General features: G+C 40.4%; 1 protein-coding gene across 1 annotated transcript; it reads left to right on the top strand.

The window, feature by feature from the left end:
- Positions 1 to 13423: 13423 nt before the first annotated feature.
- Positions 13424 to 14347, top strand: LOC130040486 (olfactory receptor 2J3-like). The gene has a single exon (XM_056132609.1). The coding sequence runs from the start codon at positions 13424 to 13426 to the stop codon at positions 14345 to 14347; it is 924 nt and encodes a 307-aa protein (XP_055988584.1).
- Positions 14348 to 17857: the final 3510 nt, after the last annotated feature.

The raw sequence follows: 17857 nt of genomic DNA, 5'->3' as shown, positions 1-17857 counted from the left end.
TAGTGGTAATATATACTAATTGGGCTGGAGCGATAGCACAGCGGTAGGGCGTTTGCCTTGCACGCAGCCAACATGGCCAACGGGAGTTCGATTCCTCCGCCCCTCTCGGAGAGCCCAGCAAGCTACCAAGAGTATCTCGCCCGCACAGAAGAGCCTGGCAAGCTCCCCGTGACGTATTCGATATGCCAAACACAGTAACAACAAAGTCTCCAATGGAGACATTACTGGGCCCACTAGAGCAAATCGATGAACAACGGGAGGACCTTTACCTTTTATATACTAATTATAGTAATAGCTTCTCATCTCTTTTTAAGATCTAGATATAAATGATTTTGATACTCTTTAATGGATTATAAAACCAAAATAAGATCTCAGAATTTTACCTACATTCCTGAGGGTTTTATGATTACATGGTTTCCATTGTTTGGATTCTTTCTCTCCACAAAATGTGTTTCTCTCTCTTTATCATCTTTGTCCCATCAGACGTGAATACTAATAAAGGGCATATAATCTCTTGTCTTTGAACTCACCTTGTAAGAAAAGTTTATCTATGTAACACAAGTTCTATTAAATAATTGTGGACCACAAATTGTGGTTGCAGCACATAAAATTCAAACATCACAAAATGTAAAAAAGATACTTCTACGTCCATGGAAATTTTATCAATTGGAATACTTCATATGGCACACCACCATTTCAATATACAAAGTATTCCCTTTTTTAGATCTACTGAAATAAAATTTACATACAATGAAATTCATTCATTTAAAATTCACACTTCAGTGAGTTGAAACAATGTATAATTGTGTAAATATCAAAATATAAAGTAATTGCTTTATTCCCCAAATAACTCTATGTCCTTTTGCAGTCAATTTGCTACCTCCACTAGGTGAAATTTAAGAAAAATCACTAAGAGAATTTCCTGTAGATCTGAATAGTCAGAAAAAGTTACCAGGGTACAGCCTTCTAAAGATCTGAAGTTGAGGGTCTGGAGCGATAGCACAGCGAGTAGGGAGTTTTGCCTTGCATGCAACCGACCTTGGTTCGATTCCCAGCATCCCATATGGTTTCCCGACCACCGCCAGGAGTAATTCTTGAGTGCATGAGCCAGGAGTGACCCCTGTGCATCGCTGGGTGTGACCCCAAAAGCAAATATATACATATATATTTGACTTGCTCTTCAACCCCAAGTTCTTCCTTGAACCTGTATCTCATTTCCTTGTCACTATGTCTTTTTGCCTATTTTTACTCTGGAGAAGGTTGTGTTCTCTCTCTCAAACGTGCTTCTCTCTCTTGCCCCTCACATTTTACTAAATAAGTTTTAATAAAATCTACCTTGTTTCACAAACTCACAGAAAAGATACGATATTATTGAAGGCAAAAAACAAGTATTGGGAGGAAGTGCAAAGAAAACACCCTTGTACACTATTGGTGGGAATATAAATTGTTGCAGTCTTTATTGGAAATGATATGGAAATTCATGAAAAAAAAGAGAAGAAATTGAACTCAATCCAGTCATTCCAAACTGAGAGTGTTCTAAAAAATACAAAACACTAATTAAAGAGTGCCAGGTAAATAGTTATGTTACAGATAACATGTTTTATGTGCATGAGGCCCTGAGTTTGATTGATCTTGGTGCTGCACAAAAAGTAAAAACCAAAACACAAAGCTGAATATTTTTCTCCATGTTCACCACAGGATTATTTACATTAGCAAAGCTTGGAAACAGCACAGATAGTCACTGGAAGATGAATAGAAAAAGAAAATGTGGTTTGCATAATTAATGGAATATTACTCAGCTATAGAAAAGATAAAATCTTGTCATTTGCAACAACATGGAATGACCTAGAGAGTTTGGTGCTTTAGTGAAACACATAAGATGGATAAAGACAGATACAATGATTTCACTCATATATGCTACATTAAAAACAGAACAAAACAAATGAAGGAATTAAATAAAAAATAATTTTTTATGGTATGAGACGAAAAGGGAGGTGGGAAAGGAGAAACATGAATAAGATACACAGGGAAACTTGATTGGTGGAAAGAGAATTGGAGTTTTAGTAGTGGACTTAATGCATGCAGATACAAATTTAAATGCGGCACACCTGTTCTTTTGCAATGTCACAATGCAATATTTCATCAATAAAGAACGATTATCCAAGTAAATATCTTGTTTTAGTATTATGTCTTGGAGGGTGAGTATGGACTCTTATAATTACCAAAAGTTAAATCATTTTCAATATGTTACATCTCTCCGGTATGTTGGAGGAGAGAAAAATGTGAAAATTACTGCATTGAAAATAGTTTGCTATAACATTTTATGTTATCCATATTTCCCAAAAGTTCAAATTATTGCACATAAGACTAATATTTGCTAGCAAGCACCATTAGATTGATAGACTGAAAATGACACTACAATCAACAGCATTAAGAAGAGTCAAGTCCCCAGCAATACCACTCCTGGGAATATTCCCCGGAGAGGCAAATATAGTCGAAGCGACATCTGCACTTGTTTGTTCATTGCAGCACTGTTTACAATAGCTAGAATATTGAAAATACTTGAGTGCCCAAGGACAGATGACTGGTTAAAGAAACTTTGGTACATCTACACAATGGAGTACTATGTAGCTGTTAGAAAAAATGAAGCCATGAAATTTACATACAAGTGGTACTACATGGAAAATATTCTGCTAAGCGAAATGAGCCAGAAAGAGAGGGATAGACATAGAAAGATTACATTCATCTGGGGAAAATAAAGTAACAAAATAAGAGACTAACGTCCAAGAATAGCTGTGATAAATACCAGGAGGTTCACTCCATGGGTTGGAGGGCAGCCGCACACGCTAGGGAGAAAAGGCAGCTCAGATAGAGAAGGAAGCACCAAATAAAGAGTACTGGGAAGATCCGCCCAGGATGGGAGATGCATGCTGAAAGTAGACTATAGACTGAACATGATTGCCACCCAATGCCTCTTATGCAAACCACAGCACCCAAAAGGAGAGAGAGAACAAAAGGGAGTGCCCTGCCACAGAGGTAGGGTGGGATGGGGGGTTGGGGGGGTGGGAGGGATACTGGGATTGGTGAGGGTGGAGAATGGGCACTGGTGGTGGGACAGGTACTTGATCATTGTATAACTGAAACCCAAGCACAAAAATGTGTAAGTCTACAACTGTACCTAATGCTGTTTCACTAATAAAAAATAAAAAAATAAATAAATAAAGAAGAGTCAAGTCTGGTTGGTACTGTTACCAGGTTGTCAGAAATTTCCCAGGTAACTGGTTAAAGTCTTCCCAGTGAAGTATCAACATTTAAAATGACGAATATATAACTACTCAATTAAATTAATATTCAAATTCCTATTTAAATATTTTGTACATTTGTAGTAAACTTTAACAGGAATGATAAAATGCCAGGATCATGACAGTGGTCATTTGTGGGCTGGATGTTTGGTCCGATAGCAGTAATTAAGGGAAGACATGGACTTTATGTGCTAAAACTTCCAGAAAAATTAGTATAGAGTGATTTTTTTCAGCAATTCTGTGTTGTAGAAACATAGATACTTTATTTTGAATATCTTCCATCCATCCATCATTCCTCCCGTTGATCGTCGATTTGCTCGTACAATATAAAAAGGATTATTAAAATAGCAGTTAGAGTTAAAATTTACTTTCGTTATGATAGCTAACAAACCTTGCACAAAATATAGACAGGTTATTTTGTTCATATTCTCTGTTTTTGTGGAGTTGGGATCAAACACAGGCATGTGCTCTACCATGGTGTCACACCACCAACTGAAAAATTATGCTTTTAGTATTGTAGATAATGTTTAGAAATTTTTTTATTGAGTTCTCAAACTGTTAAAACCACTGAACTAAAGACTACTTTTTGGTACATTTCTTAAATAGAAAAATATTATCTGTATTGATTCTAAAATTTTTATTTTAAAAGTAGAATCTCTTCTTATAAAATGATATGATCTCTATACTCAAATTTTCTTTGATACAAATGAAATCTGTTAAGTAGAAAAATAGTCATTAGAATGTTCATTAATTAATTTTTCTTTTTTTATTGAATCACAGTGAGATAGTTACAAAGTTGTCATGTTTGAGATGTTTGAGTTTCAGTCATGCAATGATTGAACACCCATCCCTTCACAAGTGCACATTCTCCACCACCAACTCCCCTTATATACCCCCATCTCCCCCAAATTCCATCCCCCCACCTCTATGACAGACAATTTCCCCCATACTCTCTCTCTACTTTTGAGAATTATGATTTACAATATAGATAATGAGAGACTATCACGTTTAGTCCTTTATCTACTTTCAACACACATCTCCCATCCTGAGCGATCCCTCCAAACATCATTGACTTAGTGATCCCTTCTCTATTCTAGCTGCCTTCTCCCCCAGCTCATGAGGCAGGCTTCCAAACTTGGAGCAATATTCCTGGCACTTTGTCTACTGTCCTTGGGTGTTAGTCTCATATTATGTTATTTTATAATTCCACAAATTAGTGCAGTCATTTTATGTCTGTCCCTCTCTTTCTGACACTTAGCATGATGCTCCCCATGACCATTCCACTTATAAGCAAATTTCATGACTTCATCTTTCCTAACAACTGCATAGTATTCCATTCTGTAGATGTACCAATATTTCTTTAACCAGTCATCTGTTCTCGGGCACTTGGATTGTTTCCAGACTTTGGCTATTGTGAACAATGCTACATGCTCATTAATTTATAAAAAAATTATTTAGATTCACAATACTGGACTGGAGCGATAGCACAATGGTAGGGTGTTTGCCTTGCATGCAGCCAGCCCGGACAGGCAGGTTTTCGATTCTTCTGCCCCTCTCAGAGAGCCCAGCAAGCTACCGAGAGTACCTCGCCCACGTGGCAAAGCCTGACAAACTACCCTTGACATATTTGATATGTCAAACACATTAACAAGAAGTCTCAAAATGGAGACATTACTGAGCCCGCTCAAGCAAATCAATGAACAACGAGAGGACAGTGCTACAGGGCTAACAATACTACTAATAGCAAAGTTTTAGGATCCACCACCCACGTCTCTCACCATGTCCACTCACTCATGGGCCCTGCTCCACCAAATCCCAAATAAATCTCCTAGATGTGCATCAAGCAGCTACCTCTTAAGTAATTGCTGGCCCCCACTGCTGAAAACCCCAGAGCACCCATGGGAGCTGGCGGGCCCAGTATGCACCAAAGGAAGATTCTGACAACAGCACCCATCCCCACCACTATAGCTATGCCAAGGACTTAAGTGCACCGCCTCACGAATATTCTCTGCAGAGACACCAATCTCCAAATAATCTCAGATACCGGCCCCCAGGGGCTGGAATGATAGCACAGCGAGTAGGGTGTTTGCCTTGCACACGGCCAACCTAGCCGACCCGAGTTCGATTCCTCCACCCCTCTTTGAGCGAGCTACCGAGAGTATCTCGCTGTCATGACAAAGCCTGGCAAGCTACCCATGACGTATTAGATATGCCAAATGTTTAAACACAAAAAGACAGCGGCAGTCTATCTCTCCCGTCACCTGCGTTTGGTAGTCTCACGTCGCTTCACCCACCCCGGGGAGGTCAATGGCAATGGGCAGGCGAAGGAAGGAAACGAGGGCCAGGCTGGTTGGTGTCAGTTGAAGTTTATTCCAATCCTCTCTCCATTCACTCCTGTCTCTCCTCTGCTTCCCCCTTTGCTTCTTCCTCCCCCATGCCACTTCATTCTCCTTCTCAATCCCCCTTCATCCTCCTTCTGGCTCTGGAATCTGGATCCCCCTTCTCCTCCTTCTGGAGTCTGGGTCCCACAGCCCACTCTCACAGTCTAGTTAAATCCCACAGCATGAGGGGTTGAGGCTTACACATAGGTGTGGTCACAATCAATAGGGGTAAAGTTCTTTCCCTTGGGGAAAGCCACTTCTAGGATGATTCTCAATTAGCAGGTCGACCCACTCTAGAGTGGAATCCCAGGGGTGTGTTTCTCCTCTCCTTGTCCAACAAACATATAAGCATTCATAATATTAGTCATTTTGTATGGACACAGTAAGAGATACATTAAGCTTATAGAATTATTCTCCTAGGGCCATCTCGATCTCAGACTACAGTGCTCAGGCCAGATTAGTCTTTCCTATCCCTAATAGGGTCCTAGTCTCGTCGTTACTTTTGAATCATAGACTACATTTGTCCATGATCAAGCTCTTAAGTTAGAATTAAGAATCGTGGCACTTTGGACTGGCCCATTTCGATGCCAGGATAGCTCACAACTTGCCCTGGGTCCATTCAGTTCCTCGTCGAGACCCTGCTTTTGGGGTGCTAGGAACTAAGGGCAACTGAGGCTTAAGTTGAGAAAGCAGATGCCCAGGAGTGAATAATATTTAAAGTCAATTAAATCCTCAGTTACAAAAGCATAATATTAACTGCCTTCCTGTATCTTCCTGTCCTTCCTAAAAAGGACATTGTTTTAAAGTAAACTATTTGTAAAACATAAGGAGAGGAGAAAGACAATATTTCACTCATACATATAAAATCATAGATTTCTGTGGAATCTGACCTTACAAGTTAACAGAGTCTGATTAGGGTAAAAAGCTGATTAACTCGTTGGGTAGGAGAGCGTAGGGAAGAGTTTACAGATAAACACAGTGGAATGGAAGTTCCTCAGGAGCACTGTAAAAAAGCTGAGTTCCTTGTGGCAAGGGAGGAAGGACAAACCAATGTCATCCTAAGCCAAACACAGTTCAACAAGTTTGACAATGGAGATGTTACTGGGTCCACTCGAGCAAATTGATCAACAATGGGAAGACAGTGCTACCGCCCCCAGGGCTGAGAACTCTTTTTTTCCTTTCGCTCAGGGTGGTTGGATAGCCTTCCCTCAACACCCCATACTTCAGGATGTCCCAGAAGTGCCACCCAACAACCACATCTGCACCTTGTCGACTCTTTGATCCAGACTATAGATGTGGAAGTGTCTGTTCCTGGCCAACACTTCCTGAAGCAATAAAAACCATAATAAATTCTTAAACAAGGACTTATCAAACCTGCAATTAGACATAACGATGTACACAAAAATTTATTGTCTATATCTATTGATATTAATATTGCAACTTTGTTATCTCACCAATTTTAATCCTAGAATTGTATCACGGTTGCTGCTTTTTTCTACATAAAATAAAATAAAATACACAGTATTTCACATAAAAAATAAAAAGGACTAAAATTCCCCCCCAAGAAAAAAGTTTCAGGCATATAATATTCCAACAACATACCCACTGGCAGAGTTTCAGCATTTCTTCAACAATGTCCCACTGTCCCCTGCCTATCTCTCACTCCTAGTCCACTCTTGGTAAACTCAGTTCTGTAGGTCAACTCTCAGGGTCTGATGCCATTGGCAACTTGTTATTCCCTTATTATGTTTCTTTGGGTCATTTTTTATTTGTGCCTATACTTCTGATTGGAGAAAGAGTAAGGAAACTTCAAATAATTTAAAACTTGAGCTTCCAAATGACCTACCAATTCTACTTCTTGGCATCTACCCCAAAGACCCCAAAACACTATATTAAAAAAGATATTAATACTTCTGTGCTCATGGCAGCACTATTCATAAGCCAAGATATGAAAACAACTCAAATGCTTAAGAACAGATAACTGAATAGAGAATTTGTAGTATGTGTATTTACACAATGTAACATACTACTTAGCACTGTCCTCCCATTGTTCATCAATTTGTGCGAGTGGGCACCAGTAATGTCTCCATTGTGAGACTTGCTGTTAACTGGTTTTGGCATAACAAATATGCCACAGGGAGCTTGCCAGCTCTGCTGTGCGGGCAGGATACTTGCCAGGCTTTCCGAGAGGGATGGAAGAATCAAACCCAGGTTGGCCACGTGCAAGGCAAACGCCCTACTTACTGTGCTGTTGCTCCAGCCCAATATACTACTTACTATAAGAAAATATGAAATCATGAAATTTACCTTTATGTGCATGAATCTGGAGGTTCACTTGATGTTTAGTGGAATCATTGATGAATTTTAAAAAATCAATTAATATCATTAAATTTTTTATAATTTGGCAAAGATCTGGACAAGATATCAAGATATCAAGATATCAACGTGCATTGGAAATACAAAATCCTTTGCTGAGTTTGGATAGCTATCTTTTGAATAATATTTTTCATGGGATCTGGGTAGAGGAGACCCCAGTCCCAATCCGAGCAGGCTTGGAGATTTCAGTCCCCGGTCCCGCACACCTGGGTTCCTCTACTGGTTCCTTCCTGCATGAGGCTTGTCGGAACGTGTGGAGAGTGGTCTTAAGCATGGCTGTGGCTGGAACTGGAGGTCTTCAGCTGCCAGGGATCTGCTCGGGGTGGGGAGGGATCCCCCATCTTACAGTATATAGGCGTTATACCCATCAACTGCCCCCAGCACTATGTAATTCCATCAATGGCCAAGACCCAGAAACTATAAAACCCAGTTCCTGGAAGAGAACAGCGCAGAGTCTCCTGCCTTCACGCCTGGCTGACCTCACCGGGGTTCTGCAATTAAAAAATGTAAAAATATGCCTTTTGGGACAAAATGGTAGAACTTGTGATAATATAGTAATCAATAAATGAAAAAGGAAATATTTTATAATGCACTGTCCTCCTGTTGTTCATCAATTTGCTCATGCGGGCCCAGTAATGTCTCCATCGTGAGACTTGTTGTTACTGTGTTTGGCATATTGAATACATCACAGGGAGCTTGCCAGGTTTTGCTGTGCCAGCAAGATACTCTTGGTAGCTTGCCGGGATCTCCAAGTGGGACGGAGGAATCGAAGCCTGCTCTGCCAGGCCGGCTGCATGCTAGGCAAATACCCTACCACTGTGCTATCGCTTCAGCCCATAATAAGAAATCATTAATTATATTAAGAAATAAGTGAAATAAAGTGAAAAATTACTGAATAGTTTCACTCTTATACAACAAGAATGGGATATCAAAAAGGAATGGAGAATGGAGAAATGGGCTCGGTGATCATTATGATGGTGAGAAGAAATTACAGCTTTGTAGCTGGGTGTGGTAGGTCTTATATACATATAGAAGTCTGAAGGCATATCCTTGTGAAGTTCTTTAGCATTATAAATCAATGGTAAATTCCATTGGCTTGAAAAGTAATAATAAATCAACTTAAGAAATCTGGTCTTGGGGAAAAGGTATATACTAATCTTTATGTATCCTATAAAAAATTATTTCATGCTTTCCTCATACTCCCTACACTAAATTAAATTATACAGATGAGGTATCACTCAAATTTGGCCCTTAGAATAATGAAGAATTAGGGAAGAAACTGCTGTTAATCTCATACAACTCACTGCCTTCTTCAAAAAACAATCTAAAGCATTTTCATCCATGATGAGTGACCTATAGATTCATTGTTCTCTTAGCACAAAAGTGGAGTATGATATGAAAGTTATTTCTAAGAAACTTTTCTAAGACAACTCATTGAAGGACATTAATTGCCACTTTGGGATTTGCCCTCCCAACAGACCCAGTCAAAGAAAGAAAATCGTTTTATTCTTTTGTTTCCTTTTGCTTCTCACACTCTAGAAAAAAGGGTTCATCCCCTGATACACAAATGTTTTAATAATTTCTTCGTCCCCTGTTAAAACCCAGTCTTGACAGTAGGCTCAGCACTCTTGTAGCAACAATGATCATTGGGATATTAAGACTCCACTCTCCTAGTTTGATATGGGGGCACAGAACATAAAATACAGGTGGCCATTCACACTGGCCATTTCGAGGAGATGAAAACAAGAGCTCTGATGGGTTCTCACACAAAGAGGATTTTGATCAGGAAGACAAGTACAGGATTGTGGACTGGAATGGAAAGAAAAGAGAAGGAATTGTTTGAATGCTACTTAAACAGTAAGTAAGAGTATAAAAGTGCTGATATTAAACCATAAAAGGTTGACCAGTGAGATGGGGAAGGGGATGACACTCAGACTATCAATACCTTTTTCCTCCAAAATATTTTATTTCAAAAACAGAAAGGGGCTTTTAACAATTGAACTCATTAAAATGCAAGCCTTGCTAAGACTTTGAATCCACCATCTTTCAGAAGAAGAAAATGAAAGCATAAAGTTCTTACTTCAAGATTACAATGAGGTTTTCTAAAAAAAAATTTAATTAAAAAATTATTCTTACAACTTAGGTAATATGTCTGCAAAAGTGTTCATGCTGCTAATTCTGAGAGATACTGTCATCTTACTTCACTATCACCAAAGTGGCCAAGGGATTTTTTTTTTTAACTTGAATGTTATAGGGCCTCATGCCTGGAGACACTCTCTCCCACAGCACTATATTCCCAACCTGAGAATGTTTTTGTTCTCATAAACCCTTTAGACATGCTAAAGGATGAATCATATAATAGATAAAGACATCTGCTACTTTAGTTAATGTGGTTTGTTGTTTGGGCATGTATAGAAGGAAGGAAAAATATGCATCTGCATTAGATGAAGCAACATTCACATCATATTTTTCATAACTTTCTTCTATCTAGGAAAATTAAAAAATCTTTTGTGAGTGCTAATCCTCCAGTGGAAGTGACCTTCGATGGAAATGATCTTTAAGACGTACCACTTGACCCTGCCATGTTTTAGATTCTTCCATTGGGAATGCTTTACCATCCACAGAGCTGTGGCCTCACCTTTGAAGAGGTTTGGCTCTCTCTCGCCCATGGAAAAGATTTCTTACAATTACGGTCCTTTATGGATGAACTTAGTTTATAAGATGTCTTCTTCCCTAAAATAATGATTTTTATAGACTTTGATTTAATACTATTTTTTAATTTTTTAATTTTAATCTTAATTTTTATCAAGTTGTTCACAATAGTTCATTACAAGTAATGTTCAAACACCAATTCCACCACCATGCATCTTCCCAAAACCATAAGAGGAAAGTGTGTTAAGATTGTTATATTTCACCCTGGAGCCACCTAAGTAAGCCCTTATATAAGAGATTACGAGCATGTGTATTAAAACCAAACAAATGTTTGCTACTTTTGGTAGCTTTATTCCAGGAGATTTATTTCATAGTCTCTGGGTCTTGGCCGTTGATGAGATTATATGGTACCGGGGGCAGCCTGTGGGTGTGACTGCCAAGCTCCTGGAAAACTCGGGACCTGGGGAAAGAGGCCCAGTCCTGTTCCAAGAGATCTCAGAGATCTCAGTTACAGTCCTGCATACCTGCGTTTTTCTGCAGGTTCCTCTATAGGTGACATTTCTCTGAGTGTATGGAGAACAAGCATGGCTGTGGTTGAGTTCTGGAAGTTTTCGGCTACTGGGGTGCTACTTGGCGTGGGGAAGGAGACTTAACCCACCCCACTCCAAAGTGCCGCAGTGATACAGCCTGGCACAGGATCAGGACATTCTGTCGTGATCTTCCATGAGCTTTGATTTAAGACTATTATAAAGTCAAAGTACTGCATGATCTCTGGGTTTTAGTAAGAAGTCTAGAGAAGTATAATAAGTTGTGAGTGACTATCAGTTTTAAGGTGTGAATCAGTTCTATAACATTGGGTCAACCAACTTTTAATTCTAACATTTCCCTCCAAGTATTTCCCTTAAGAGAATGAGAAATTAAGAGACCCAGGAAAAGGGAAGTAAATATATGATATGATGCCAATTAATAAGTACTCAGAAGTCTTCTCTGTTAGAGAATAAAAGCAAATGTACAAAATATAACTTTTTCCCAGAATATTAATAACAGTTGATATCTTTAACAATTTAAGATGAATTTTATATATTTTTGAAGGTCAATTTTGTATAAATAATTTAATTTTGGGCTGGAGCAATAGCACAGTGGGTAGGGCATTTGTCTTGTATGGAGCTGACCTGGGTTTGACTGCCAGCATCCCATACTGTCCCCTGAGCACCACCAGCAGTAATTCCTGAATGCAGAGCCAGGAGTAACCTCTGTGCATCGCCAGGTGTGACACAAAAAGCAAAAAGAAAAAATTAATTTTAAATTCTTTAATAATAATCTTTAAGTCTTTAATATTTCAAAATGTTTATAGAAAGAAAAATATAATACGCTTAAATTGAGCATTCTGGTAGAAAGAAATGTTTCTATTTGTTCCTACTTATCTGCTCTCACTACCTATTTCTCAGTGAAAAGATAGACACAAGTAGAAATATGAAACAAGACACAGACAGGACTACACATCAATAATTCCTATTCTGTACAAAGTTGAAAATCTGAAATCTGTAAAAAAAAAATACCAAAGAGAATTATGGCAGAATATTTACTATTAAATTAAGGAATATAACTGAATTTGAAAGGAAATATTTTTAGGGAAAAGAAGATATAGATTCATTGATGATGGGTCACATATCTAGTCCAGGGGTAAAGGTGCTTGCCTTGCACGCAGTTGACCTGGATTTAAATCTCCTGTACCACATATTGTCCCCCAGCCCTGCCAGGAATGACCCCTGATCACAGGCCAGGAGTAACCCTGACCAACAATGGGTTTGACTCCAGAATAAAAAAACAATTCATTGGACGAAGAAGGAAGAAGAAGGAAGGAAGACAGCAAGGAGAAAAGTGGAGTATAACTGACTATGGGGCTCCAGATCACATGTTGGTATTTATTTGGACAGCTGAACCACAATTGGAACCTGAAAAAGGTTCTGGATCATTTATGTTTTTCTAGCATCACCAATTCTTCTATGACATTTATTAGGATTCTACCTACCGAAATAGCTTTCTCTTTACCATTTAAAGTATATTACAATTTGGTTCTGGATTTGGACTCAGAACAGCAGTACATAGGGGATACTCCCAACTCTGTGCTCTGGGGTACCTCCCAGAACTATCAGGGGGACCACAAGAAAGCAAAACTTCAATCCTGGCATCGTGTGTGTGAAGCAAGCTCTCCAGGCATTGAGCTCAGGCTGGCCCTCTTCATAATTCTTTTAAATTTTACGCTTGTTTACATGTAGGTAAGAGCATGGAAATTTTTATTTCTTTCCATTTCTAAGGATATCATTTCTCTTTTTGGGGGGGTGTGTGCAGTGAACTTCAAGAAGTGTTCAAGAGGCCCCTGGAACCACCCCTGATCATAACAAGCCTGACTGTGAGGCCTGATGCTCAGTGCTCCAACATAACAGTGCAGTGCTGCCCAGAGTTGCTGGGGGCCACCAGGGCCACACTGGAAGTACTTAGGGCACCTGCTGTGTTTGTAATTAGACTTGTGAGCCCAGGCATTGCTCTGGCCCTTGGGATCATCTCGCTGGTCCCATAGTTTCTAGTTATGCCTAAGTAGTTTTCTATCGAGGCAGCCTGTGTTTCCTTTCCTGTGTCCTTATATTACTCATTTCCTTACCTGATCTGAACAAATGTGGTTTTTCTTCAGGTAATAAGAAATGAAGGACAATGGAACACATCAATGTGAGTTCTGATGGTTACTTTGTTCTCTTGGGATTTTCTAAGTGGCCTCATCTGGAAGTAGCTCTCTTCGTGGTCATCTTGTTGTTCTACTTGATGACATTGATCGGAAACCTGTTCATCATTACCTTGTCCTATTTGGACTCCCATCTCCACACTCCCATGTACTTCTTCCTCTCAAACCTCTCTTTCCTGGATCTCTGCTACACCACCAGCTCTGTTCCTCAGCTGCTGGTTAACCTCTCAGGCCCAGAGAAGAGCATCTCTCATGCGGGTTGCATGACTCAAGTTTACTTTTTCCTTGCACTGGGATCCACTGAGTGTATGCTGCTGGTGGTGATGTCCTATGACCGCTATGCAGCTGTATGCCGACCCCTGCACTACAACGTCATCATGAACCCTCGTTTTTGCCAGTTGTTGGCTACGGCTTCTTGGCTAAGTGGCCTGATCAACTCCGCACTTCATTCTTCCTTCACCTTCCTGCTTCCCCTGTGTGGGCATCAAGTGGACCACTTCTTCTGTGAAATCCCAGCACTGCTGCGCCTGTCGTGTACTGACACTCGTGCGAATGAGCTGACTCTCAAAGTCATGACCTCTGTTTTTGTGGCGGTCCCTCTCCTTCTCATCCTCAGCTCCTACGGTGCCATTGCCCGGGCCGTGCTGAGAATGCAGTCCACCAGCGGCCTTCAGAAAGTCTTTGGGACATGTGGATCCCATATTGTCGTTGTGTCCCTCTTCTTCATCCCAGCCATGTGTATCTATTTCCAGCCATCCTCAGAAAAGATTCGGGATCAAGATAAGTTCATTGCCCTCTTTTACACGGTCATCACACCCAGCCTCAACCCTCTCATCTATAGCCTCAGAAACAAAGATGTAAGGGGGGCAGTGAAGAGACTGATGGGCTGGGAGTAAGCCTATATATGGTGACACGAACAGCATAATAGATGTCCTTTCATCAATGTTTTATCCATTTAACCATTTGTCGACCACTCTTTCATTCATTCTGTCAGAAGTGAATGAGAAGTGTGACAAGGTCTCTGAGTTTTGGTAACTTACAATTGAACACTATCTGCCTAAATACCTGACATTTTTTGATAGCAGGGCTGGAGCAATAGCACAGCGGGTAGGGCGTTTGCCTTGCACGAAGCCAACATGGCCAACCCGAGTTCGATTCCTCCGCCCCTCTCAGAGAGCCCGGCAAGCTACTGAGAGTATTGGATATGACAGACACAGTAACAACAAAGTCTCCAATGGAGACGTTACTGGGCCCGCTCGAGCAAATCGATGATCAACGGGAGGGCCTTTACTTACTTACTTACTTACTTTTTGATAGCAAATTCGTACATACAAAAGCAAAATCAAACATCAATATTAAATGTTTTTATTTAATGTCTGTAGCACTGTAGCACTCCCATTCATCTATTTGCTCGAGCAGGCACCAGAAACGTCTCCATTGTAAGACTTGTTGTTACTGTTTTTGGCATATTGAATATGCCATGGGGAGCTTGCTAAGCTCTGCCATGTGGGCATGATACTCTCGATAGCTTGCCAGTCTCTCCAAGAGGCATAGAGGAATCAAACAGGGTTGGCCTACCTGCTGTACTATTGCTCCAGCCCATCACATATCTAATAAAACAAAATATCTCTTAATTCAAATGAGACATGGAATTTATTGCAAATGTGATCAAAGACTGGCTCATTGGAAAAAAGTTTTTTTTTTAGTATGAAGCTAAAGCAATTTGTGATTTTAGACAGGATCATCAACAAATTTATCTTCTGTCTTTGATATATTTAAATACATAGTAAAGCTTTTTTTATTTATTTTTTGTAGGAGTACTGCTATTTATTCACCACTGATTAGCTGATTGAATTGGGCATGAACTCCACCTTAATTTTTTATTTATTTTTTCTTTTTATATTTATTTATTGAATCACTGTGGGAAAAGTTACTAAGCTTTCAGGTTTAAGTCTTGGTCATACAATGATCAAACACCTTTCCCTTCACCAGTACTCATTTTTCACCACCAAGAACCCCACTATATCCCCCTCCTACCCCTCCAAATGCCTATGAGGCAGATGATTTATGCTTAACTCTTCTCTACATTGATTACATTCATTATTTCGACAAAAGATGCACCATTATTGTTTAGAATTTCCCCCCAAACAATCAGAATTGCTGAAAAGACATTGTGAAATGTTTTGTTTTCAATAGCTGGTTATGAGAATCATATAATGTCACGCGGCCACAATTTTGGATTTCTGCAAAGAGCCAGATAATTACAAGATTGGTTCCTGTGTGTCTGGTGTTATGGCTGTGCCGGAGAGCCGCTCGTGGGGGGTAACTCGTGACCTCGGTAGGGCGTGAAGGACGAGCCAGTACCGTCCCCCCTTCCCATGAGACTACAGTTGCCCCGTCACCGCCAGCTCATACCTGGCTTTCCAATAAGCTCTGAGGCGGCGGCCACCTTGTATGCAGTCCAGATGCATTTCTGCCAAAAACCACTGGGTTTCAAAATTTGTTTCTGAGTCTCTGGTATCATGGCTGTTAATCAGCTTGATCAGGAGCCAGAGAGGCCGTTTGTAGGCGGCGACTCGGGGTATCGTTGGGATGGGGAGAAAGAGTTGGCTCCACCCCCATGTGGTGAGGCCCCGTGTGTCTCGTCACTGCAGGCCCAAACCTGACTGTCCAGTGGCCTCTGGAGGATGGTGGTCACCAGGCCGCCAGGGGGAACAGGCCAAGGCACGAAATCTATTCCCACATGGAGTGGCCCAGCACCGGTAACCTACTGGAGGAACAGGACGCATTTCTACCAAAAGTCTTTGGGTTCCAAGATTCGTTTCTGAGACTCTGGGATCATGGCCATTAAGCAGATAGATCAGGAACCAGAGAGGCCATGCCTCCAATTATATAGCTGAGCCGGAGGTGGTTTGTGGGTGTGTCTTCCACATACCTAACTTTTGGCAGTTTACTTTCTTGGTAAACTTTGCCCCAAGTTTTTGGGGTCTGGTCAAAGGCACAGCAGCAATTTTGGGGTATATGGAAGTCTGACGTTGCCATCAGGCCACTGATGCACTCACCTCACAGGTACAGATTGACCTGCTGGCGGCACCATACCCCCACATAGTAAAGCTTTTAAAACACATATTGTCTATTTAAATTTTACTAAAATAGTATTAGTTTACAAGTTTGTAGATGATTATATGATTCAGGATTACAGTGTTCCTATACTAAACTATAGCCGTCACTAAAGTGCATCGACATCATTCATCAACTCTCTCCCACCCTTTCAGCCTCACACCTGCCATTGTAACTTCAGCTCTGAGGTCAGAGTGATTTCTTGCATTTGACCATTGCCTGTTGCTTTGTTTATCATCTGGTATTTGTATTTCTTCTTTGGATTTATTTCACTGAGCACAACTCCATTCATTTCTAATCAGTGTTGTGGCAAAAGAAAAGGTTTTGTCTTTTTTTCTCATCCTTATTTTGGAGGGTGACGATACCTTCAGTGCTCGGGGGCAACTACTGGTGAGGTGCTGGGGGTCAATATGGAACTAAGAGTGAACTTAGTCTCTCCACCCCCCGCAAAATATGTATTCTACCTACTCTAGCCCTTGGATTTATCTCCATGGCTCTGATTTAATGTATCTCCATGGCTCTGATTTTCTTCTTATTGAGTAGCATTCCATTGCATATACGTAGTACAATTTCTTTATTCACTTATTTGTTGATGGGAACGTGGGTTGTTTCTAGATCTTGTCTTCTGTAAGCACTACTAAATTGAACTTAAATGGCATATAACTTTTAATTATGAATTTATGTTTTCAGATGTGTCCCTCGGGGTGCAGTTGTTGGATCACATGGTCATTTTGCTTTGGGAAACCAGAGTGCTGTCTGCTGCTGCCAGTGGTGGAATAGAGCAACTCATCCCTTAATGGAGACATCACCATGCTCCCAGGGAGGCCACTGAAACTGGGTGTAGGATAACATAGGTTTGTCCTTTCTGCCTTATCACTGGGAGCTTAGGTTGGGTTACTTTCACCTTGCTCCCGTTCCTCTTGTTTATTCTTTCTTTATGCTCTACTTCCCCAACCGATCAATCACCTCAATCAGACTCTGTTAACATGTAAACATTGTTCTCCTCTTCTCCTATATCCTTTGCATAGTTAATTCAGAGCAATGTCCTTTTTGTATAGACACAGGAAGACAGTTAATGCTACGCTTTTGTAACTTGGGAGTTAATTGACTCAAATTAATATTCACTCCTGGGCATCTGTTCTTTCAATTTAAGCCTCAGTTGCTCTTAGTTCCTAGCAGTCCAAAAATTGGCTCCTGAAGAGAGACTGGATGGACCCAGGGCAAGCTGTGAGCTAACCTGGCATTGAAATGGGCTGGGACAAGCACCATAATACTTAACGATAAGT

This window comes from Sorex fumeus, unplaced genomic scaffold, assembly GCF_029834395.1.
Source record: "Sorex fumeus unplaced genomic scaffold, SorFum_2.1 ptg000094l, whole genome shotgun sequence".
Taxonomy (NCBI): domain Eukaryota; kingdom Metazoa; phylum Chordata; class Mammalia; order Eulipotyphla; family Soricidae; genus Sorex; species Sorex fumeus.
This window is presented reverse-complemented; position numbering and strand designations above follow the sequence as displayed.

What these genes read in the sequence shown, in the direction of transcription:
- LOC130040486 (XM_056132609.1), top strand. Translation starts at nt 13,424, where the DNA reads ATGGAACACATCAATGTGAGTTCTGATGGTTACTTTGTTCTCTTGGGA.